Source organism: Plecotus auritus (genome assembly GCF_963455305.1).
Source record: "Plecotus auritus genome assembly, chromosome: 8".
In the NCBI taxonomy this organism is placed as follows: Eukaryota; Metazoa; Chordata; class Mammalia; order Chiroptera; family Vespertilionidae; genus Plecotus; species Plecotus auritus.
Window position 1 is genome coordinate 148,442,820 of NC_137782.1, and position 25,914 is coordinate 148,468,733.

A 25,914-nucleotide genomic window follows, 5' to 3' on the forward strand; every position below is an offset into this window, starting at 1 on the left:
AATGAAAGAAGCCAGACCTGAAAGAGTATACACTACATACTCTTATGTAATAAAAAGTTCAGTATCAGACAACAAACCTAATCTATGAATGCAGGATAACAGCTATCTTTGGGAGAGAGGAGAATAGCAACTGGAAAGAGGCATGAGGAAAGCTTCTGGGGTCCTAGTAATTTTTTTAAGGTATACCTGTCATAAATAAATATTATTTTAAAAAATTGTTATCTAGGTGCTGGTTATATTAATTCATTGGGTACATGTTAATGATTTGTATACTTTTCTTTAAGTGCATTATACTTTAATCAGAAGTTTAAAAAGCTAATTCTCAGGGCAAATAAAAGTTTGAGAATTACATCAAATAAAATCTTATAGTGAATTCCAAATTCTTTACCAACTATCATGATTGAGCAATCACCACGTACTAGCACTATTCATGGTACTTTCCTCCCGTTATCCCACTGAGGCCTCCTGACAGTCCTACAGTTTTCATTTCTCAAAGAGAACTAAAGCTCCCAACAGCTACACCACCTGCTGAGCCAGCAAATGGCAGAGCCAGGATTTGGGACCCCATCTGTCTTGCTCACAAGTCTGATTCTTTTCACTATATCAAACTGCCTCCCATTGGCTCAATTAATCCTTACAAGACCCTGAAAGGTAGATATAGTCCTCACTTTAAAGAGGCAGGAAGTGAGACCCAAAGTGTTTATCAGACTAGCCTGCAGTTGGTCAGTGGCTAAGTGGGAAAAGCAATAGCTTTGAAGTCAAACAATTCTGTCCCTTAGTAGCTACTTCGAGTAAAAGCTGCTTCATTTCTTTGAGCCTTACTTTCTACACATAAAATCTAAAATCAATTCTTTAGGTATTCCACATTTTATTGTTTGTTTCAGGAACTGTTTTTCAGGAATCATTCTGTGTATGAAATTTTTAGCATACAAATATTGAAAAGGTAAGTGATATCTGTCCTGTGAAAATAAGGCCAGCATAGATAAAATATTGCTGCAGATGAATTTATTTGTGTTGTCTTTAAAATATAAACATTTGCAAAACTCAAAGCAAGCCAGTGTTAAAGTAAATAAATCTCTGACAAAAGTTAAACTGCTGTCAGTTTGTACCAACTTGTACAAAGATAGTACCTCCTACTTCATCTGCCTCCAATTCGATCAAACAATTATTAAAATTTTTTCATTCCTGTTCATTTAAGAAATAAAACAATTCATTGAGTCTCTTAGCCCCTCCCTCCTTTGCCTTGTTATTTCAGATATTTAGATCTAGTACCTAAAGAAAGAATTATCATGGCCAAAGCGTGTTGATACTAGTTTATTGGCAATTATAACACCGATTGAATCAAGATGTCTTTAAATATAGAATACAAAGAAACGTCTTTCAATGCATTATGCTTATGGTGCTTTTTAGCATGTGTTAAACAGTTAAATTTACATGTTTACTTTATCGCCTTTTAAATCACCCTATGGCCCTGACCGGTTTGGCTCAGTGGATAGAGCATCGGTCTGCGGACTGAAGGGTCCCAGTTCGATTCCGGTCAAGGGCATGTACTTTGGTTGTGGGCACATCCCCAATAGGGAGTGTGCAGGAGGCAGCTGATCGATGTTTCTCTCTCATCGATGTTTCTAACTCTCTATCCCTCTTCCTTCCTCTCTGTAAAAAAATCAATAAAATATATTTTAAAAAAATAAATAAAATAAAAAAATAAATCACCCTATGTATGTTTAAAACCTTTTCTAAAGGATTTAACATTTATGCTCTTTAACAAGTACCATGATTTTACAGGTGCCATACCTGTTGTGCAAGGCCTTCTCGACTTTCAGTAGAGCTGAGAAGGACCCGGCGGTTCGCCAGTGCTTCTTCATAAGGCACAGACTCCGAGAGGGGCTATGGGAAAAGCATCATAAAAATCAAAGAAAAAGATCGTATTAGCTTCATGATCCTACATATACAAATTAGAATGCTAAATGGGGTTTGATAATAAATTCAGATGTATGCCAAGATAGACTATTTTCTTTAATACATGTGAAAAGAAACCTCTTTTTTTAAAAAAAAAGATAAATAATGAAGGTGAATGTCATATCAGTTACAAGCTACAATTAAAACCATATTGACTTGCACCAAAATAGAAAGATAAAGGAACAGGATAGGCAATCTAGAAATAGACAAAAGCATTATACAAAAACATATTATGTGACAAATGTTTCATTTTTAAGTCAATGATGAAGGGGTAGTCGAGATAAATGGTACAAGAACAACCAGCTAATAATTTAGAAAAATAAGTAGTTAGATCACTGTTTATACTCCTCATATCAAAACAAATGAACTCAAGATGGACTGAAAAGCTCAACCTAAAAATTTAGACCACAAAAATACTGGGTAAAAATATAGGTGACCATCTCAATTGTAGGAAGTACCTTGAGTTTCCAAGATTTCCCTAACTGAGAATCACCACCATTAAGAAAAAGGCTGGGCCCTAACCGGTTTGGCTCAGTGGATAGAGCGTCAGCCTGTGGACTGGAGGGTCCCGGGTTCGATTCCGGTCAAGGGCATGTACCTTGGTTGCGGGCACATCCCCAGTGGGAGGTGTGCAGGAGGCAGCTGATCGATGTTTCTCTCCCATTGATGTTTCTAACTCTCTATCCCTCTTCCTTCCTCTCTGTAACAAATCAATAAAATATATTAAAAAAAAAAACAAAACAAAAAAAACACTTCCCTTTTAAAAAAAAAAAAAAAAAAAAAAAAAAAAAGAAAAAAGAAAAAGGCTGGTTTGATGACATAAAAATTAAAACTTCTATTTAGAAATTTAGTACAGCAAACTGAGGGGGAAATATTTATAATATAAATAAGAGATGAAAATCCTTAATATAGAGAGCTTTCTACCCTAATTAGGAACATTTATTTAAAAACAGATAAATAATTTGAACAGGGAATTGATAGCATAAATATTCATGATAACTTTATGAAAGAATGTTCCACTTCAATAAAAGGCAAAGAAATGCAAATTAAAATAACAATAAGAAACATCTTGTCTGATGTTGACAAGTATTGAATTTGTTAGTTAAATTTACACTCCTATTAATGATAAACTATAAATCGATAATCTCCCTAAAGTGTCAAAATATGAAAATGTGTCAAAACATGAAATATTCATAGACTTTGAACCAGCAATTCCTTTTTTAGGAATTAATCTTAAAGGTATAATTAAAACAATTAGACAAATATAGAAAGATAGGTAGCCATATACATTGTTAAAAGTGTGATTTTCCGTATGTACATGTGAGCGTGTTCATACACACATTAAAATTTTTTCGGATACAGATATACTCTAGCAAAGTTAAGAGTAGCTAGCTTTGGGTGATAGGATTTGGGGTGATCATAATTGTCTTCATTTACTGCTCTATCTTCTGATTTCTTTTTGTAATGATTGTATATTCTTACTATATTCAGGTAAAAATTATAAATGTATTCCAACTATTTTTCTGTTTCTACAAGTTTAAGGTTTTCTGAAGTTTGACACTGGCTGCCTGGCTGCCTCACCCTAAACAGTCTACCAGGTAATGGGGACATGACTCCAACATGGCCTATGCATATATCACATATTAGGTTTGGATCTCTATTACCTCCTCCTCCTCAAATACCCACAACACCCACCAAACACCTGTGCCTCAAAATTGTGTAAAATTTAAACACTGTAGTATGAGTTGTGGAAAAACTCTTGCCATTCTCTGGAATTATTCCTGATTTTTCCTCTGATTTAAATGTTAACAGAAGGTCACAAACCTTTCTCAAAGCCTTCATGTAGGCAGTAGCTTTTTTCTTGTACTGTAGCATGCATTCGGCAGAAAGAGGACTAATGAATCCACTCGCTACCTTAGGCCCATAGCTCAGTGAAGCAATGAAGTAGTCCACATTGTTGCTGAAGAAAGATGCAATCTAAATGAAGTGTGACAAGAAGATAGATTTTGTTTTCCAAAAATATATCTATATATATAAAAAGCCAGCGACCAGAACACTGTAATGACCAGAAGCACCAGTCGCTATGACGCCCACTGCAGTCAGCAAACCGACTGGACCAGGGGGTGGGGCCAGCTGGCCCACTGCCCACAGCCCCTGCCCACAACCGGCCCCGCCCCCAATCGGTCCCCCCACCCCAATGGGGGGCGAGGCCCACTGGCCAATCACCCTCGGCCTGTCCCCCCAGCCTGCCCGGCCCTGATAGGGCCCGATCAAGGCAGGGCGGGGTGGGCGGCCCAGCCAACCTTCTGCCTTCTCCTCCTCCTCCTCCCAACAGGTCCACCCCAATCTTCCTATTGGGGCCAGGCCAGCCAGACCCTACCTGTGCACGAATTCATGCACTGGGCCTCTAGTCTAATATATAGGATATATATTAGACTAGAGGCCCAGTGCATGAATCCTATTATATAGGATATATATATATATCCTATATAATAAAGATGTAATATGCAAATGGTCATTATGCTGTGAAGCGTAACGACTGGATCATGGATCAGCAGGAGGGTGGGGCAGTAAGCTAAAAGCCGGCAGCGGAGAGCTACAGGAGGGGGCAGGGCAGCAAGCTATGAGGGGGGCAGGGAAGGGGGGCGCGGAGTAGCTACAGGAGGGCGGCAGTGAGCTACAGGTGCACAGATTCGTGCGCAGGGCTACTAGTATATATAGTGTATATGTGTGTGTGTGTGTGTATATATTAGCTTTCCAAGCAAAGTTAAAGACACTGAGAATGGAAATGAAATTTCAGTACCTGCTCAAAAGCCCACATTTTTTATTTGAGAATGCCTAGGCAATGATTTATATTAAAAAGAAAATATCAGCATAAATATTGAGACTATACTTCTGACAGGTCTTAATCTAGATAATTTTTATTCTTCCTAAAAACCAAAACTGATTCTGATTTATTCAGAATATTCCTAGATGATGTTCATGAGCTCTGGATCTCATTAATTCTGCCACTGCTCTCAAAAATAGACATATTTGAATTTACACATTCCATTTGAATTTTAACTTTAAATGTTTCATATTATGTCATAACCCGTGATACAGGCATCTTGAATATGCACTCTCTACTTAAATTTAATTCTGTAAATCTCAATCTGTACATCACAAAAATAATAGAAAAGACTGAAAATTAAGTAGATCCTTGTTATTTACTGATTTGACCTTTATTAAATCTACATAAGGAGCCACAAAAATCTGTAACTTTGTTGGGCCATAATTTTGAATCTACAGTGCTATATGAAATTCTGGTATAAATAAAAATGTCTAAGGAAGTTCTTAGCCAGAAAAATTATTCCATTTTGATATATAAGGAAAAGTGCCTTATGAAACAGAATATTCTACATTGGCCAAAATTGCTCAAAAAGTAGGCAATTAATTACTAATGATCTGAAAGATTATATTTGTCATTAATAATTTACCTTGTCAAATGAAATTCTCTATTAGACAGTATTCAAGAAAATGAGGATCTAAAACTCTTGAGCTATGTGTTTCTTATGCATGACATAGACAATCATATACCCAGTGTTTGCATTTAGGTCATAGTAGTATACAGTGAGGTTTATTTACTCTTTCCTTTTTCTTATGTCTGTATTTCCCAAATGTTCTTTCAAAAGCATGTTATACTTTTTTACTGGGTTTTTAAAATAACAAACAATAAAATTTATTTTAATCAAATCACATTAGCTACAAATTAAGCTACCACAGACTAACATTAGTTCAGGTACTTATTCTAGTTAAAAAATATTTATAAAAAATTCAGACTGAAAATCAAATACCTTTCCTTGAGACAAAATTTTAAAGTTTTAGGCAAGTCAAATCTAAAATAAGCTATGAGTATACAGGTATTTAATATTCCAGAGTTCTCATAAAAAAAAAGTGGCAAATGCAGAAACCCTGTAAAATGCCAACATTCTCTTTTTCTGGAATTTGCCTTAATTGAATCAAAGTTAGAATTATCCTCAGAAAGCTTCCAGCATGCCTGTAGATAAAAGTATTAAAGCTGAGGCAGTAGATATGGCCTTCTGTCTAAGGAATCCTGTAGGAACAGATTTGTGAATTGACAGAACCTAAAGAAAACACCTTTTAATTATGGCTCCAAACTATAGCAAACTGGCACAAAGATAAGTCTGAGTTTGGGAAAAATAATACTGAAGATCTGACATAACCTATGGTCATTTCTGATTAACTTAAATCACTGGAAAAAATTTGTTTCTATTATGGTCAACCTGTCAGAAAAATAATGGTATATAAATATAGATACAGATTAGCATTTCCTTGAGAAATTATGTTGTCTGTTGAAACAAATGGGCTAAGATCATCCTGAACACAATCCTTTCAGCTTCATACTAGTACATATGGGGAATTCTCATAGAAATCTTAACCTTTAAAGGCATGCATTCTTAGAATGCGACTTCTGCTAAAACTAGGTATCCGAGATAGGATGAGTTTTAAAGAAACTGCACTTTGGCCATCCTATATAATATAAGCCTAATATGCAAATCAACCGAACGATGGAACAACCACCAGAGGGCAGACGTGCACTGACTACCAGGGGGCAGACGCTTAACACAGGAGCTGCCCCCAGCCCACAGGCCCCAGGCCAGCCAAGGCAGGTGCCAGCGGGGGCCCCCCCCATCGCCCCACTGGGCACCCCACATATCAGCCCTGATCTCCGGCCAGGCCTAGGGACCCTACCTGTGCATGAATTTCATGCACTGGGCCTCTAGTTTTATAATAATACTTAAGTACTTAATGATCCAAATGATCATTATCCAGTATTAAGAGTTCAATGAAAAGACATATGTTAAAGGCACTTTAAAAGTACTTGTTAAGGTATAAAACTACAGAGGTAGCTTTACCACAAGTATTATCAAAATACAAACAAAAAATTAGAGGGGAAAAAATAACAAATGTTTTCTCTTTTTATGTACCCCAATTTTTAAATATACCTAAGAGTCTATCTATATTGAGAACATCTACAATCTTTAAATGACCAAATAACTCATTAAAACATAAAGTGTGAGTGATCCCCTTAGTCATGACAAATGCTTAACAATAATTACCATATTGGTTTAAATACTGGGTAGGGCGGATGGAAAGGGAGATAACTTTATTTTACAAAAAGCCTGAGAGTCCAAAATTCTTTCACAGGTCAATTTTCCTATGTCACTGAAGGAAGAAAAAAAAAAAAAGCATATTTAAATATTGAATTTAATGTCAATATAAACAGAGACATTATGCTAAGCGAAATAAGCCAGTCAGAGAAAGATAAATATCACATGATCTCATTCGTATGTGGGATATAATGATCAATGTAATTTGATGAACAAGAATAGACCCAGAGACAAATGGTGGTGGTGGTGGGGTGGGGGCGGGGAGAGGTTAGAGAGCAACCAAAGGACTTGTATGCATGCATATTAGCATAACCAATGGACACAGACACTGGGGTGGTGGGGGCTTGCCCGGGGTGGGAATGACTGGGCGGGGTGGGTGGGGGGGTCAATTGGAGAAAAAGCAGATATATGTAAAACTTTAGACAATAAAAAAAAAAAGAATGAAGTAAAAAAATATATATATAAACAGAGAAAAATTACCTTTCCTGCTCCATTTGTTAATGCCACTACTGATGACAGGATACAGTCATTTGTTGTTATGAGCTTCTGTGTTGCTGTTGGAAGTTCATGCTCTATTGTAGCTTTTTGACTATAATGTTTGGAAATATCTAAAAAGCAGTTGAATGAAAACTCATTACTACCTATGTACATGTGGCATATACTAGTAGATAACTAATCTGTTACCTTCTCATATCTATTCTTACAAATTTACTCAAAAATGGTCCTAAATATTAAGATTGTGCTAAATATCAATTAGGTCGCAAATCCTCATGGGAAGAATAGAGAGAAGTGAAGGTCCCTTAATACCATCCTGACATCTCTATTACAGCCACCAGCTTGTATGTCTACGTCCCTTATTTGAATGTTAGCCCTTATTCTAGTGTTGGGTAAATGACCCTGACCATGATTTAACCTGATTAAAAACCCTGATTTGATAGTCCAATAAACACAAATGAGAATTTATCTTATATTTATATAGCAAACCATGAGCCTTGAAAAGAACAGCCAACAGAGGCACAATGTCCCACAATCCTTACTGGACCTTCGCTAGTTTGCTAGTATACACTTAAGCAATGAAAAATGTCTGCACGGACAAAGGGTTGATACTCCAGTGTCTGGCTTCACGTGCTGCTGCCTCCAGTCCAAGAATATTACAAGGAAAGTCTGTGGTTAGAAAAGCATAGAAGAGAGGCTTAGATATAAACATGTTAAGACAAACTACAGTAGGTGAAACTGACCAAATATCTAAGCTTGGAGTTTTCTGGGTCTTTGAGAACCAGAATAATTTTGTCTTGGAAGTAAGGGAAAATGGGAGAATTATTCAGACAACATTGATTCATTCACAAGGAAGGGTAATTATATTTTTAAATAATAAAGTGTTTACTATAAGGCTCCTTTGAATTTTTTTAAAATACTTTCGTTATACACCATTATCATTACCAACAAAGCTAAAAATAAATAACACAATATGAAAATTAAATTTTATAGCAGGTGTGTAATCAGAGACTTTCATTTACTGAGAATCAGAAATTTAGTTGATTTCAGACAGTAGATAATTAAGAGGAAACAAGAAAGAAATGGTATTTGAGGTTTAACCTGATATAATCATGATAGTTTTATATAAATTACTGCAAATTTTATGAATATTATTTTTACTAAAATTTTAAACTAGGGTATTATTTTATTTATATATTTTATATACATATATACACATATAAACTTTTAATTTAATATAATTTTAGATTTATAGAAAAGTTATAGCCAGTTTTCCCTATTGTTAACATCTTACATTACTATGATATAGTTGTCACAGCAAAGGAACCAACTAATTAGTACATTACCATTATGTTTAATATATTCTTAAAAATAAATGATTATTCTCTATATATTTAGAAGAGTGAATAAAAATTCTACTGAAATGCTGAACATTTTTTTTTTGTATACTGAACTTGCTAACCCCTAACACAGACATTTTCTTTCTATACATCACAGAAAGTTTTATTTAATATTTTACAGGAAGTGTACAATGTTATAACACAACTTGGTTGGTAGGCAATCTTAGTTGATTGGTAGGTGATTGAGACACTTATGAAAGACAATACTAAAAACACTTATGTAGCTTCTATTTGGATCAGTGCTGTTATAGTTTGATAAAAATTCTCCCAATCCAATGGTTTACTCTTTATTCAGTCCAAATATTTTAAATATTTAGGGTGTTCTTTGATATTAAACTTTAACTCCAAAAAGAACAAAGAAATCAGAGATTTTTCTTTTATGTTTCCTATGAGTCTACCCGCTTTAGACCTGAGACTAAACATCAACAATTCTCACTTCAAATGTCCCTTGTTAAAGGATCAATTCACTCCTATTTTAAATCCATGTAGGATACACATTTTTTATAAATCTCTCTTTTAACAGAGACCAGTCTGCCTGCATGCCTGCCTGCCTGCCTGCCTTCCAACTCAGGGCAGAGCAGGAAGGGAAGAGATTTGAACAAGAATCTCTTAAACACAAAGCTTCTTCTGTTAATGACAGTTAATGCTCACTCTGAGGTTTCATGGGAGATACACAACAGTCCTCCAAGCGAGGTAAAGAGATTTGAACACTAAACCTAGCAACAGGACCCCATAATCTTGCCAACCATCCTTCATGTTTCCCAATATTCTCTCTTTATATTACGTTCATTTTCAAGGAGAGAAACAAGGGGAGGCACAAAGGGGAAACCCAGATCTTCCCATAATCTCCATCAGCTCATGTCAAAAAATGACAACATTCTTGGATTTGGACCATTCGGCATCTTCTCAATTTTATGTAATGTATGAGCAAAAGCATCTTTAGAAAACCTCGGATATTATAGATTAATTAAAATACAAATAGAATCATGTAAATGAAGCTTTAAGACCCCTCTCACTGGAGAGCTACCCTCCACTGCGCTAGCCTCTCCTTTACAGGAATGTTGGAGGACACCACTAGCAGGAACAAGTCATAGTATCAGCATAGGAAAATTTAGAAAACAAAACCAAAAAACCTCGAGCCACTGAGCCACTTGTGGTTTCAGTGGCCTAATTCTAGGTTAAGTAAAATTCTAGACTACAGGACTACTGCTAAGTTTGAGCTTCCCAAACCAAACACTGCACAGGAAAAAGGGACCAGTTTTTTAGGTTTTCTATAAACCAGACTAGGTTCTGCAGGGTTGGGATGACTACTGTCACCTGCCACCAAGACTGTCTATTCAAGCTGTGGTTCCTGCAACAAGGATTCATCCAACCAGAAGTTGGATAGACTTTTAAAGTTCCTTATAATTGAAGACAAGCAACAGGAAGGACCATTCTCCAGACTGAAAGGTAAGGTGGTGCTGGATAATACGGCTGAGACTAAGAATGATTCCCAGTGCCATAGGTAATATGTCAATCTACAGAAAAGCCCCCAAAATACCCTCTTATGCATAATTTTAAGTTTTAAAAAATTATTTCTGTGACGCTAGTAATTGGTCACTAACTGTTAACTAAACAGCCCAGTGAATAATCTAAGCACCTGAGCCTCTTCCAATAGTCCTTAATAATTAATTGCTCCGGCCCTCTCCTCCTTTCCCTACCCCAACAGTCTTCAAAATAAACAGAAAGAAGGAGAAAACCTCGCAGCCACACAGAACTATAGATTTAAAACTGTCAGCACTCTGAATCACATCCTAAGAAGCATGTGAAATGCTTTTCGGCACACTCTAGCCTCAGAAGCACACAAGCAACTTTTGAAAAGTGATCAAAGCTTAAAAACAGACCTTCATTTCTTAAGGCTGTGCTGAACAAAATAGGGCTTAAAATGGACACTTGGCACATAAAAATGCACAGGTTGGTGGAAAGTCAGTGCATTCTTTCTGGGAACTTTAAACCTTGGTTTCCTCAATTCCTTTCACGCTTGGGCTCTAACAAGTGCAATGTAGTTTGCTTAATATCCTCTGAACCGCATGTCTGGTTTGATGCAATTCACACACCTGCCTTAAGTCAGTGTAATGTATTTTCGGCTAAAGTACTGTGCACAAGGGTTTCTCTTTAGCACTTTGTTTACCTTCAGAAATGAAGCAGATGGGAAAAGCAGAAGGCAGTGAACTATGCACTTCAGTGTAAGCCAAATGCTACTAAGCCTCTATCTGGGGTCTATTAACCTTCACAGTATTTGTTTAAATCTCATTCAGGCAGATCGGAGAAAGTGGGATGAAGGTCTTAAGTTTATTTGTGTTCTTTTTCAACCTCACCTTTCATGACATCATGAAATCCATCCAGAGCAGCACCAACATTTGTTAAGACGGAACTGAAGTTTGCCCGAAGGAGTCCATCTGGCTCCGTACCTAGGAAACCAAAGTCACAAACCTAAGCATTTTCCCGGAAGACTTAGCCTGAAAAATTGACAGCCCACTATCTCCCCCTACTTTTGGGAAGACAGAGAATGAAGACTGTTTGTGATATGTTGAGAATAATGGATCTTAAAATCATTGCAGACACATTCAGATATAACGGCAATAAACATAAAGACATATCTAACTGGCCTTCATTCCCCATGTCCACAAATATTTTCAATGGTTAATAATCAAAATTAAATTACTAAGCAGGATTATATCTTTCATGATTCTTTTGGAAAAGATCTTTGTGAATTTTCACCTTGTTACTCTATAACACATTTCTCATTTTATTCTTTCCCTACACATTTTTTAAAAAATATGTTGTTATTGATTTTTAGAGAGAGGAAAGGAGAGGGAGGGAGAGAGAGAGAGAGAGAGAGAGAGAGAGAGAGAGAGAGAGAGAAACATCAATGATGAGGGAGAATCATTGATTGGCTGCCTCCTGCACACCCCACACTGGAATCGAGCCTGCAACCAGGGCATGTGCCCTGACTGGGAATTGAACTGTGACCTCCTGGTTCATGGGTCGATACTCAACCACTGAGCCACACCAGCCAGGCCCTACACATTATTTTATAAGCATCACTAAAAATAGTATTACTGAAACATCACAGAGTTCTGCTTCTGGCATGACAGCATGAACAGCTGTACAGATCAGCTCTCCAGCACAACTGGTGAAAATTATTAAAAAGCAACCATTTAAAATTCTGGAAATGATGCTAAAAACACAGCAGGTGACAAAAAATTTACTCAAGAAAAATCTATAATAATTTGGTAAGAACAGTAAGAGTCTGTGGTATGTGAACCAAAACCCACTCCTTTCTTCCTTCTCCCTACCAGCTCATACACTAGAAATCCCACTCCAAACTGGTACAGCCAAGAATACAGGGCTCCTTCTCCCAAACTGCTGGAGACTGCAGTTCTCAGGTACCTGTTGGTGAGTATGACTGAGAGCTGGGGAGTCCCTTCTTTCACCTAGCCCTGAATCATGGATGGAGGCTCTACCTGAGCACTGTGCTTCCGAGAATCTGGGGCCCGGATCACCCTTGCCCCAGTTCACCCATGCCCCAACTCATCAACAGAAGTACCACACTGAAAAAGGCAAGCCAAGGAGACCTGGGGGCTGCTGTCCTACCCCTCTACCAAGTGCTCGCCTACTAATGAAGGTGTGTCACTCTGAGAGAAGTACATCCCTCCCCAGCACCATCCATGGCTCAGAGATTTAACCCAAGTGGGGAGCAAGCCTTAAGACAGAAAGCTCTGAATCTCTTCCTAAAGGAACTGAATTAATTTGCAAGAGCGTGGAGGGTTCCAGCCTAGGGAGACATGCTCTAAAAAATGATGAAGCTGGCAGTGAAAGCAATTAAGAGGAAATTGGCAGTTCATTAAAGATATAAGCTAACCAGGGGTCCTCAAACTTTTTAAATAGGGGGCCAGTTCACTGTCCATCAGACCATTGGAGGGCCGGACTATAGTTTAAAAAAAAAACTATGAACAAATTCCTATGCGCACTGCGGGCCCGGGGAAGCGGGCCGGATAAATGTCCTCGGGCCGCATGTGGCCCGCGGGCCGTAGTTTGAGGACGTCTGACTGTAGGCTGGTTGGTTTACCAAAGAGAAGTAGAGAAAAATACAGCTAAGAAGAGCTCTCCCAGGCTCAGAATAAATCTCAAACACTATCTCAAAAACTATAGCTGCTATGTATATGCTAGGTCTATAACTAACTATACCTACAAAGGAGCCCAAATTTAATTAGATCAGTCTGTGAAGCAATTTATGCCCCTCAAGGCATTGTTGAACACAAAGGAGCTATCAACCAGCAATTAGTGGAGCTTAAACCTGGGTCTGATTAAGGAAGGAGACAATAAAAGGGAGCCCTGTTAAAACCACCGTCCTCCCAGGGTGACTGTGCCCGAGTCTAAGCCTACTTAGACTATCAGGGTATAAAAATTATACTGTGAAAACTTCAAAATAATATATAAAAAAATTACAGAAGACCTACCTAGATGAAAAAACATACCATGTTCATAGATCAGAAAACTTAATATTGTTAAGATGACAATACTCCCCATGTTCATTTCCTAGGGCTGCTGTAACCAAGTACCACACATGGAGTGATTTAGGGCTCTCCCTTCATCAGTAGGACCTCATCTTAACTTGATTACACCTGTAGAGATCCTATTTCCAAATAAGGTCACACACACAGGTATTGGGGTTTAGAACTGCAGGTATCTTTCTGAGAGACACACAAAACTCCCCGATGTGATCTACAGATTCAATGTAATCCCCATTGAAATACCAGCTGATTTTTTTGTAGAAACTGATAAGCTGATTATAAAATTTGTATGGAATGGCAAGAGACCCATAACAGCAAAACAATCCTAAAAAAGAAGAACAAAGTGGACTCCACTTCCTAATCTCAAAACTTACTACAAAACAACAGTTATCAAGACAGCGTGGTACTGGCATAAGATAGACATGTGGATCAATGGAGTAGACCAGAAATAAATCTACACATCTATGGCCAACTGAGTCTTAACAAGAGTGCCAAGACCATTTAATACGAAAAGAATAGTCTTTTTAATGAATGGTGCTGAAATAACTGGATAGCCACAGGCAAAAGATACGTTATACCCTTACCTCTCACCATATACAAAAATTAATTCTAAATGGATCAAAGACCTAAATGTAAGGGCTAAAACTATAAAACTTTGAAAATTCTTCATGACCTCAGATTTGACACTGGATTCTTAGATATGACACCAAAAGCACAAACAACGAAAGGTAAATAAACTGGACTTCACCAAAATTAAAAATGTTTGTGGTTCAAAGGACACCATCAAGAAAATGAAAAATAAACCACAAAATGGGAGAAAATATTATAAATCATATATCCAATAAGAGATTTGTACAGCCCAATTGGAAAAATGGAGAAAAGATCTGAATAGACAGGTCTCCAAAGAATATATGCAAGTGGTCAATAAGGGCATGGAAAGATGCTTGACATCATTTGAAACCACAGAAATGCGAATCAAAACTGCAATAAGATACCACTTCAAAAAGTCAAATAACACTTGATGGCTAAAATAAAGTCAAATAATAACAAAAACGGTAAGGATGTGGAGAAATCAGAGGATATGTAGAAATTATACACTGTTGGTGGGAATATAAATGGTGCAGCCACCTTGGAAACGAGTCTGGCAGTTCTTCCAGCAGTTAAACACAGAGTTACCATATGACCCAGCAATTCCACTCCCAGGTATAATATACCCAAGAGAAGTGAAAAAATATGTCCACTCAAAAACTTGTTCATAATTGTCTATAGCATCATTACCAATAAGAGCCAAAAAGGTAAAAACAAAGCAAATTCCATGGTCTGATGGGTAAATAAGTAAAATGTGGTATATTCATATAATAAAATGTTATTCTTCAATAAAAAGAAGTGAAAGACCAATAAATACTCAATGTGGATTAATCTTGAAGACATTATGTGAAAGAAAGCAGTCAAGAAAACCACATATAGTTCTATTTATATAAAATGTTTGGAATGGGTAATTCTAAAGACAGAAAATAGATTAGTTGTTGCTTAGCACTGAGGAGGGGCAGAAGGGGAAGTAAAGGGGTGAAGTTAAAGTGCACAGGGTTTCTTCTTAGGGCAATGAAAATATAGATTGTAGTGACGGTGTATGTATCTGTGAATATACTATAAGCCAATGAACTGTACACTTTAAAGAAATAAGTTGTATGGCACGTTAATTATATCACATTAAAGCTGTCACCAAAAAACAACAATAAATCACAGTACCAGGAAAATCACAGCATTTTTTAAAAACATCATTTAAACTGAGATCCATTCAATTACCTAAAAATACTTTTATGAAATTAGAACAAAGGGAAACGAATGGCATTTTTACTACTAAACCCCCTATGCTACTTTATGGAAAGTTATTACAAATTCTTTTGTTTTGTCCATCTCCATTTTTAAAAGAAGGAAAGAAAGGGAATTAATATGAATGCATGTCTTCAATTACATCTTTAATTTAACTTAATAATCACATTTATCACCATTTTATAAATGGGAGAACAGGTACAGGAAAGGTGATTTCCCCAACTTCATAAATGTGTAAGGGGCTGGAGGATTTGAATTTGAGTTTTTCTGATTCCAGATCCTATGCTTGGCTCACTCACCCCAGCTCACATCTGGCTCACATCTCCCTTCTCTGGCTTCTTGTTCTCTAAGTTCTTCAAGTTGAACCATGAGTGACAAACATACTCACTTGGCAAGGCGAGAAGGCTGACATAAGTCTGCAGCTTCTCAAACACAGCTGTCATCTTTTTCATGTCCTGAGACAGCTCTAGATTCCTGGCTCTTAACGCAGATGTACAAAGAGAAGATTCACATTCTTCTTCTAAACTAGGAATGGGCAGATATTTTAAAGTGAGCATCCTGAACATTTTCAATTAGCTATAAGAAACCACCTACATTCTCAAACAACTCTATCCAGAGACAAATTTTTTTAAAAAAATTTTATCTCATTTATAAGGTTTCTTTTTTTTTAAATCCTCACTCAAGGATATGTTTTCATTGATTTTTAGAGAGAGAAAAATGAGTGTGAGAGAGAAACATCGATTGTTTGCCTCTCACATACACTCCGACCAGGGATCAAACCCACAACATAAGTATGCATCCTCACTGGGAATCGAACCCGCAACCTCTTGGTATACAGGACAATGCTCCAACTCAGCCACTGGCCAGGGCTGAGTTTTCATGTTTTATACCATGATATATATACCTGCTTGCTGCAAATGTCAATGGAATAACAGAGGACTAAATGGAAAAAAATAAAGGCACGTGTCCATTATCTTTTCATCCTGAGAGCAGCATGAAAATGCTTCCCTTAAAAATATTTTCAGGAGAACAATATTTCATGGACTGAATTCCTAAGGAGAATTAATCAAATAGGAACTAGTAGAGAGAATCATTAAGAACTTTTTTAGTATACTAAATTGCAAAAGCCATGCAGATTGGAACAAACAATCCATAGACTCAAATCTAAAAGTAAATGGTTAACATTCATAAACTACATTGTATCATTTTCTATAGAAAACACAATTATAAATTTTTAAAAATCCTTGTGGATCCCAGCCAATATGGCTCAGTGGTTGAGTGTCTACACATGCACCAGATGCACCAGGAGGTCACTGGTTCAATTCCCCATCAGGGCACATACCTAGGTTGAGGGCTCGATCCTCAGTATGGGGCGTGCAGGAGGCAGCCAATGGATGTTTCTCTTTCATCAGTGTTTCTATCTCTCCCTTTCCCTTTCTCTCTCTCTGAAATCAATAAAATGTTTGTTATTTTTTTTAAAAAAAAGATTAAAATTCCTTGTGGATGCAGCACTTTATAAAAAATGTTGCAGGTGATCAAGTAAAATGCTTTTTACACAACTAGAGAAATTATTAGCACAGGAATGATCATCATAACACTTTCCTTGACCTTCCACTTTATTTATGGCAGACAGCTTCACTGAATATTAAGCCCATTTACCACTAAAGAATATGTCATCTTGTCAAAGTGATATTTAAACCAATGACCAAAAATTGCCTAGAAACACAAACACCTGGTGAGGGAGGACTGAGAGCATATGAGACAGAACATTCCAAGAACAGAAATCTTAGATTAAGAAAGAACTTATCCAGTCTTTCTAAAACTGTAATAGTGAAAAAAATAATAGAAAATAAAAATGCATAACTGTTTCAAGTAGTAAGTACCACTTTGCAATGGTTCTAAAACAGATTCTTCTTAAAAATAAGCCAAATCATAATGTTATTTAAATATCTAGAGTCAATTTTCAACAAAAAAAAAATTACATTGAACCATAACATGTAAGGATATGAAAAGAAACTATAATTCATAATAGTTTAACTCCTTGATTCCTAAAATTCTGTCATATGCACAAATCATAGAATTTAGTTACTGACATGCCTTAATAGGTTATAATTAGGAAATAAGATGGCTCCTAACCCATATTAATTTTTTTAACAACAAAATTTTATATTTTTGAAAAGTTAAAACCTACTACTTTTGTTTTATTAGAACTTACAAACTATTATTACTTGTACATTTTCAAACTCTATAAGTAACTCATTTACGTATTTCCTTTTTTAAAAAATATATTTTATTGATTTTTACAGATAGGAAGGGAGAGGGATAGAGAGTTAGAAACATCGATGAGAGAGAAACATCGATCAGCTGCCTCCTGCACACCCCCTACTGGGGATGTACCGGCAACCAAGGTACATGCCCTTGACCGGAATCAAACATGGGACCCTTCAGTCCGCAGGCCGACGCTCTATCCACTGAGCCAAACTGGTTAGGGCTACGTATTTTCTAAACCTTATACTACAATACATGTATGTTCTTCTTTTATGTCCCATTATTCTTTCTTTTAATATATTTTTTTATTGATTTCAGAGAGGAAGGGAAAGGGGGAGAGAGAGGTAGAAACATCAATGTTGAGAGAGAATCATTGATCAGCTGCCTCCTGCATGCCCCCAACTGGAGATCAAGCCCACAACCCAGCCATGTGCCCTTGACCGGAATCGAACCCGGGACCCTTCAGTCCACAGGTCGATGCTCTATCTACTGAGCCAAACCAGCCAGGGCTGTCGCATTATTCTTTGGTATTTTTTTAAAGGTTAAATCTGAGATGAAAATATTTAGAAACAGAAGTCTTGGTAGTTTTAGGTCATAAGTATCAAAACTTTTAAGCAGTATTATCAACTTTCCAGTTACATAAATTATTTTCTCTTGCCTTTCCAAAATATTTAAGATGGGATATTTAAGGTTACTAAATGACATATCCTTTAAGGGCTAGAGTAGATTAAGTTTTTAGTTTATAACTTAAATAAACTACTAATAAAAAGAAGAATATACCATTTCAAAGAAATCTAAGGACTATAGGCCCAACATAATTAACTATTGTAACCCCCTTAGATATTTACTGCAAAAAAATAATACCCAAAACTTAAATAGTTTTTGCAATAAATGTGTCATTCACGATCACTGAAAATAATGATTCATATAGCATTATGTAGTTATAGTAGTAACCACAGTACAGAACAACAAAAACAACAAAAATCCTAGCTGATGAACTGCAATTCCATTTTCTTAAATGTAAGTTTACACTGTTCAAGCCACTTTTTCCCTTTTTCACAGAAGTCCAATTAGTTGTGGTGCAGACAGGTCAGGCAGACACAAGAGGCACATGCTACTATTTTATTAACTCCAGAGCAGGTCAGGTGACACCTCACAGTTCCCCAAGCTCCCCAGCCTCGAGGGATAAATACCTTTTTAACTGATAAGGAAGAATCTTCCTAAGAAAACATATGTAAGAGGTTAAATGCTCTGAGAAAGTTTTCAATTTCACAGTTGTCTCCTAGAAGAGAAAAACAATTTTGAGGTTAGTAGTTATTTGACAAAGAGGAGCTCCCACTTCCAGAAGTAAAACAGAAGAAAATTACCAGGACAGTCACAGTATCTTCAGTAATACTTTCAAATAAATGAAGCATTCCTTCCTCAAGAGGGCGGACATAGGACGCATTTTCATGAAGGTATTGTGAGAACTAAATAGAAGGAAGGAACTGAGTTAGATCACTGGAAACTAACAAATACCAACATATTTGTAAATAGACTTACTAACTTATAAACCTAAACACTTTTGGGGGGGATATTTTGCTTTTATACAGAGATGCTCCCTCTAACAGTCCCAGGTACTATCCCCAAGTCCCCATCCCAATATAAAATGAGGACCAAGAAGAGGAATGACATAATTAACAACCAGGCAGCCCTTTTCCCCTAAACTCCTGCTTCTCTCCATAGGGGTCCTTGCTTAAATATATATATAAATATATATTTGAAAATCATAACTGTGTGACACATTTCTGTGTTATATACTTAATTTTTTTTTAAATATATTTTATTGATATTTTACAGAGAGGAAGGGAGAGGGATAGAGAGCTAGAAACATCGATGAGAGAGAAACATCGATCAGCTGCCTCCTGCACACCCCCCACTGGAGATGTGCCCGCAACCAAGGTACATGCCCTTGACCGGAATCGAACCCGGGACCCTTCAGTCCACAGGCCGACGCTCTATCTACTGAGCCAAACCGGTTTCGGCTATATACTTAATTTTTTAACAAGTCCGTTGAGTATAGCTTCTTTTACTTTTACTGTATACAATATTCAGGATTACAATTCCAAGAATATAATTATCATCAAAAAGATGATATAAAAACTTTTATAACTGTCACTGATACTTGAATATTTACAAAGGATTAATTCAGCAGGAAGAATAGATTAAGAGAAGATCCTATAGGCATTTAAATAATTTAGAAGCAAAAAGTTAATTTTCACTTATGAAATACTTCAATTACCAAAGTATTATATAATGGCTCAAATTTTGACTTCTCAGTATGAAAATAAAAGGTTACATTCTGCAGAAATGGAATTCAGTTGACCCTACCACAAACTACTCAAACATATGGCCCAGGGAAATTCACTTAATTCTCTTTGGGCTTTGATCTTAGAGCTATAAAATAAAATGAACTCTAAGCTTACAGGTGTAAACATCTACTTTAAGATTCTATAAATAAATTTAAACATTCTAGTCATCTTTTAACAAACGGTTTTTGAATTTCTTTCAATATTACAGACTTACTAGAAAATCACCTATCATAGGTCAAAGCATGAAAGGGAAAATATTGAGAAATACATATTTTTTTCAAAGTAATGAAGTGTTTCAGACAAAATTCCAATAATGGATAAAGAACCAGTATTGAGTAGGAAACATTTTTGATATTACAGGAACTATAAAAATACCTCTAATTACATTAAAATGTTGCAGTACTGTTTTCCAGGTCTTCTGACAGCTTTTTCCCACAGTGATACTAAAGAGCCTTTCAAAGACCCAAAATTTAATTTTTATAAACTTCAACAGATTTGTGGAGTCACACCAAAACTGATGAAAGCCAAGGACCTACTAAAGCTTCTTATATGTAAGGCATAATAATAATGTTGATGGGAGCCAACCTTATTAAGTGCTGTTCTTAGTGTTTTGCATGTGTTGTCTTCATATATACAGACATACCTGTAAGGTAGTCACTCTTATCCCCCATTCTAAAGATGAGGACTGAAGCACAGAGAGGCTAAATAAATTGCCCAAGGGGAAAGACTTAGACTGGAACCCCAAAAGTCTGACTGCAGAGGCCAAGCCTTTGCTATACTAATGTAAATGGCATGTAGGGGATCCGTGGACATAAATACAATACAAACCCTGGGAACACTGCGTGATGCACAAGAACAAGCTAGGATGAGGCAACAGGTAAGTGGGGAAAATGGCTTGACTCATTTCAGTCTGGCACTTGGCAAATGTTTATAGCAAGATTCCTCAACTTCTTTCCTGTGGGGACAGCCCTTAAGATGGCCTGAGGATCTCTGCCTCCTGCTGTTCGAACAGCTTCGTGTAGCACTATTGCAAAATGTCTCAAGGTTGGCCTCAGTGACAGTATAATATGGCAAAAGTGATGGTATGTGAAGACATGCACACTCCCTATGCTTTCCTACTCCGTGATTTTGTTCATGTCTCCCTCTTCTAGGGGCAAAAATACCTATACCACTTTTCTCCTCCTATACAAATCATGCTCATTTTTCAAAGCGCATTCTAATTGCCAAAGATTCATTCCCAGACAATGCCACTGACAGCAATCTTCCCTCCTTAATGACCACATAACGCTTACTTGCCATAACCACTCACTCACACACTAAGGTCTTTTAACAACTCCTCTAGTATTTAACTGCTTAAGAATCTCCATGTTTGCCACACTTTATCTTGAAGGGGAAAGACTATGACTTACAGTTTTTCCCCGGGCCTTCCACAGTACTTTGTTGATGCACAGAAATGGTATAAAAATAAATATTAAGTTTCCCTGCTTGTTCAGGGCAGACAAAAGATATCTTGAGTTAAGTTTACCTTCTGATTCAATGGAGATATAGTGTCAATGGCAGAATCCACAGGAAAAATCTGAATCCTCTGTTCTGTGTAGGTGTGGAAGTTCAGAAGAGCCGTCACAAGGTCTTGAACAAAAGCCAGGGCCTGCCCAGCAATGTCTCGCATCTTCAGCTTTAAAATGAAAAATCTATAGTTAAGTCAACTATCAAATTACAATTCTCAAACTACTTTACTAGGTGTACCAGTTAATAATGCGGATTGTGTAATCAAAGAAAACATGATAATTTTAAGAGAAACATCAAAAGTGCTGTATTCAAAGTAATGTCCATTGCTAGCTACACATTTCCGCATCTTTCAGGTAATTTGTGGATACCGTCCCAATAGAACTTTTCTTGTTTGGAGGCAAACCATCCAGAGACCCAATTTTCCACTTCTTCATATGTTCTGAAGTGCTACTCAAAAAGTGCATGTGCCATCGATCAGAATAAGTGGTAATCTGAAGGAGCACAGTCTGGTGAATAAATACAGCAGGTGGGTTAACACTTCCCAGGCAAGATCTCTTAACGTGTCTTTAACTGGTTTTGAAGTATGTGATGGTGAGTCATGGTGAAGCAAAATTACTTTGCTGTGTCTTCTGGAACATTCTGGTCGTTTCACGATCAAAGCGTGGTTCAAATTGATTATTTATTGTCGGGAGGGATCAGTATTAACGGTTTCACCTGGTTTTAGAAGCTCATAATACACCACACCTTCCTGATCCCACCAAACTCTGAGCATTGTCTTCTTTCCGAAGCGATTTGGCCTTGCAGTCGATGTTGATGGTTGACCTGGATCAACCCATGATTTTGTGCGTTTGGGATTCTCAAAATAAATCCACGTTTCATCGCCAGTCACAATTCAATGCAAAAAAGACTTCCTTCTGTGCCAGTGAAGCAACATTTTACTGATGACTTTTGGGTTTTCCATTTGTCTTTCGTTCAGTTGATGTGGCACCCATTTTCCTTCCTTTAAAATCTTTCCCATTGCTTGTAAACGATCGGAAATTATTTGCTGAGCAACATTTAATCTTTCTGCAAGTTTTTTTTTAGTTTGACACTCATCTTCATCCAATAATGCTTGAAATTGTTGGTCTTCAAACTTTTTTGGTTGATCTGGACATTCTTTGTCTTTCACATCGAAATCACCACTTTTAAAGCGTTTAAGCCAGCGTTCACAAGTACCTTGAGATGGAGCATGTTCACCATAAGCTTCCGGAAGTATTCAGCAGCACTTTTCTTCAAAATAAAGTAATGAATTATAACTTCCCGCAAATGCTTTTTGGCACGAAATTCGACATTTTTAAGTGTAAAAATATCTATGATGTTAACACCTTCAGCAAATTTGACATCAAATCACATATATATCACCATAAGTGTAACTCCCATCTACTGAAAAAAAATCTGCCTTATTAACCGGTACACCTAGTATTAAGCCTGCTTTTGGAAAAAACATTTGAATGCTGGCATAATTATTCCTTAATTTAAATTTATTTGCTCCTACTTGAATTTTAATAGTCCCATCTAAGTAAATGAGAAAGCCACCAGTTTTGGCAAACACACCTCCTCGACTTTACCTAAACCATTTAATTGCAAGGTCCACCAACCTAGAAGAAAAGTATGGCTCATGAAACTAGAGCATCCCATAATTCAGTTCTAATGTTATCAGACAAGAGAGACAGTAAAAAAATCTATGTTATAAATTCAATAAACAGCAAGTTACACAATTTTTCAAAAATGTTTAAGAAAGTAAAGCAAAAGTTAAACACAATAATTTAGTACATTAAACAGGGGCCCAAATAACTAATTCATGCTTCTGAAAAGTTTGACATGCACATTACTGAAAAGAAAACATGTACTTCATCTTTACCTGATGTCGCCTATTGTGGAGTGGAACATTCAGAGCATTATACTGACTATATTCTACAAAACAAAAATAAATATATATTAAATCTATCATTTTACATTTAAAGAAAAACAGCTTAATTGCAAAATAATAAATTATTGCAGCAAAATCAGCTTTACATAAGTATTAAAAATGATCAAAGCCACAATCACAGTATAGCAGAATATGGAATTTACACACAATCAGTTGTTTCTAAGATAAAGTAATACCTCTAATATTTTTTTACCTTTAGGATAAAAAATTTTTAAATCCTATTTTTCTTTTTCTAAGAAATCCTTTTAAAACATTATGTGGAGGAGGGAAACCAAGATGGCGGCATAGGTAAACACCTAAACTGCTGCCTCGCACAACAATTTCAAAACTACAACTAAAAGACAGAACGGACACCATCCAGAACCACAGGAAAGCTGGCTGAGTGAAAATTCTACAACTAGAAGGAAAGAGAAAAGCTCACAGAGAATTGGAGGTACGGCAAAGGGTCTTTGTGCGCGCAGAGAGGAAGGGCGGCTGAGAGCCTGGCTGACTTTCTCTGGCGGAAGGGGGAAGGAAGCCCCCGACCGCACTGAACCCCAGTTCTGACTGTACTGAACCCCAGTTCCGGGCGAGCCCCTGGGGACCCACGCTCTTACGGGGGGAGTCTGGACTCTCGGGCGGAGACTCGGGAGCCGGGAAGGCAGAAGTCTGAAGGCGCGGCGTGCCAGTGCACACAAAGGCTGCGGAGGTTGCCACAGGCTTTCCCTAGCAGAAGGGAGTCAGAGGCTCCTGACTGCACTGAGCCCCAGTTCTGACTGCACTGGACCCCAGTTCCAGGCGAACCCCTGGGGACCCACGCTCTTGTGGGGGGAATCTGGACTCTCGGGCGGAGACTCGGGAGCCAGGAAGGTGGAGGACTGAAGGCGCGCGCATGCCAGTGCGCACAAAGGCTGCGGAGGTTGCCACAGGCTTTCCCTAGTGGAAGGGAGTCGGAGGCTCCTGAACGCACTGGGCCCCAGTTCTGACTGCACTGAACCCCGGTTCCAGGCGAGCCCCTGGGGACCCACGCTCTTGTGGGGGGAGTCTGGACTCTCGGGCGGAGACTCGGGAGCCGGGAAGGCAGAGGTCTGCGCGTGCACACAAGGGCAAGGCTGACGGGAAGCCAAGACTGTCTGCTCCGCCCTGAGACTCCACCCCATCCAAGCCGAGCACAGAGGCTATTGCAATTTGGCAAGTCTAATCCTATAAGGCTGTCTCCAGCACTGAACTTCTCCCAGCCTGAAGGTCAATTCCTCCCAGTGATACCAACAACAATCAAGATTTAACTACAACAAGGCTGTACACACAGTCCACAAAGGAGTGCACCAAGAGTGTCCACCTCAGGTTAACTGGGGAGGCCGACCCACTGGGCCATATAGGAAACCTAGCACACAAATTTACCCTACCAACTCAGGGAAGCAGTGAAAATGCGGCGTCAAAGAAACAGATCACAAACGAAAGAAATGGAGGAAAACAAACGACTGGATATAGAATTCAAAACCACGGTTATAAGGCTTTTCAAGAATATCCTAGAAAAGGCCGATAAATATAATGAGACCCTCGAAGATATGAAAAAGGACCAACTAGAAATTAAACATACACTGACTGAAATAAAAAATATTATACAGTGCCAAAACCGGTTTGGCTCAGTGGATAGAGCGTCGGCCTGCGGACTGAAAGGTCCCGGGTTCGATTCCGGTCAAGGGCACGTAACTTGGTTGCGGGCACATCCCCAGTAGGAGGTGTGCAGGAGGCAGCTGATCGATGTTTCTCTCTCATCGATGTTTCTAACTCTCTATCCCACTCCTTTCCTCTCTGTAAAAAATCAATAAATTAAAAAAATATATATATATTATACAGAGACCCAAAAACAGACTAGAGGAACACAAGAATCAAGTCAAAGAATTGAAATACAAAGAAGCAAAAAACACTCAACCAAAAAAGCAAAAAGCAAAAAAAAAAATCCAAAAAGTTGAAGATAGTGTAAGAAGACACTGGGACAACTTCAAGCGTACCAACATCAGAATTATGGAGGTGCCAGAAGAAGAGAGAGAGCAAGATACTAAAAACCTATTTGAAGAAATAATGACCGAAAACTTCCCCCACCTGGTGAAAGAAATAGACTTACAAGTCCAGGAAGCCCACAGAACCCCAAACAAAAGGAATCCAAAGAGGACCACACCAAGACACATCATAATTAAAATGCCAAGAGCAAAAGACAAAGAGAGAATATTAAAAGCAGCAAGAGAAAAACAGTTAGTTACCTACAAGGGAGCACCCATACAACTGTCAGCTGATTTCTCAACAGAAACTATGCAGGCCAGACGGGAGTGGCAAGAAATTTTCAATGTGATGAATAGCAAGAACCTACAACCAAGATTACTCTACCCAGCAAAGCTATCATTCAGAATTGAAGGTCAGATA

At 37.6% G+C, this 25,914-nt stretch overlaps 1 protein-coding gene across 1 annotated transcript in view; it reads right to left on the reverse strand.

The window, feature by feature from the left end:
• Nucleotides 1-25,914, reverse strand: part of PPP1R21 (protein phosphatase 1 regulatory subunit 21) — a 59,613-nt gene that overhangs the window by 12,305 nt on the left and 21,394 nt on the right. The window contains exons 8-16 of the mRNA XM_080683373.1: nt 23,443-23,495; nt 21,559-21,708; nt 19,050-19,151; nt 18,876-18,964; nt 15,803-15,939; nt 11,383-11,475; nt 7,611-7,738; nt 3,784-3,936; nt 1,795-1,887 (exon numbers count right to left, since the gene is read on the reverse strand). Coding sequence (XP_080539499.1) covers nt 1,795-1,887; nt 3,784-3,936; nt 7,611-7,738; nt 11,383-11,475; nt 15,803-15,939; nt 18,876-18,964; nt 19,050-19,151; nt 21,559-21,708; nt 23,443-23,495 — 998 coding nt within the window. The remainder of the gene's footprint in view (nt 1-1,794; nt 1,888-3,783; nt 3,937-7,610; nt 7,739-11,382; nt 11,476-15,802; nt 15,940-18,875; nt 18,965-19,049; nt 19,152-21,558; nt 21,709-23,442; nt 23,496-25,914) is intronic.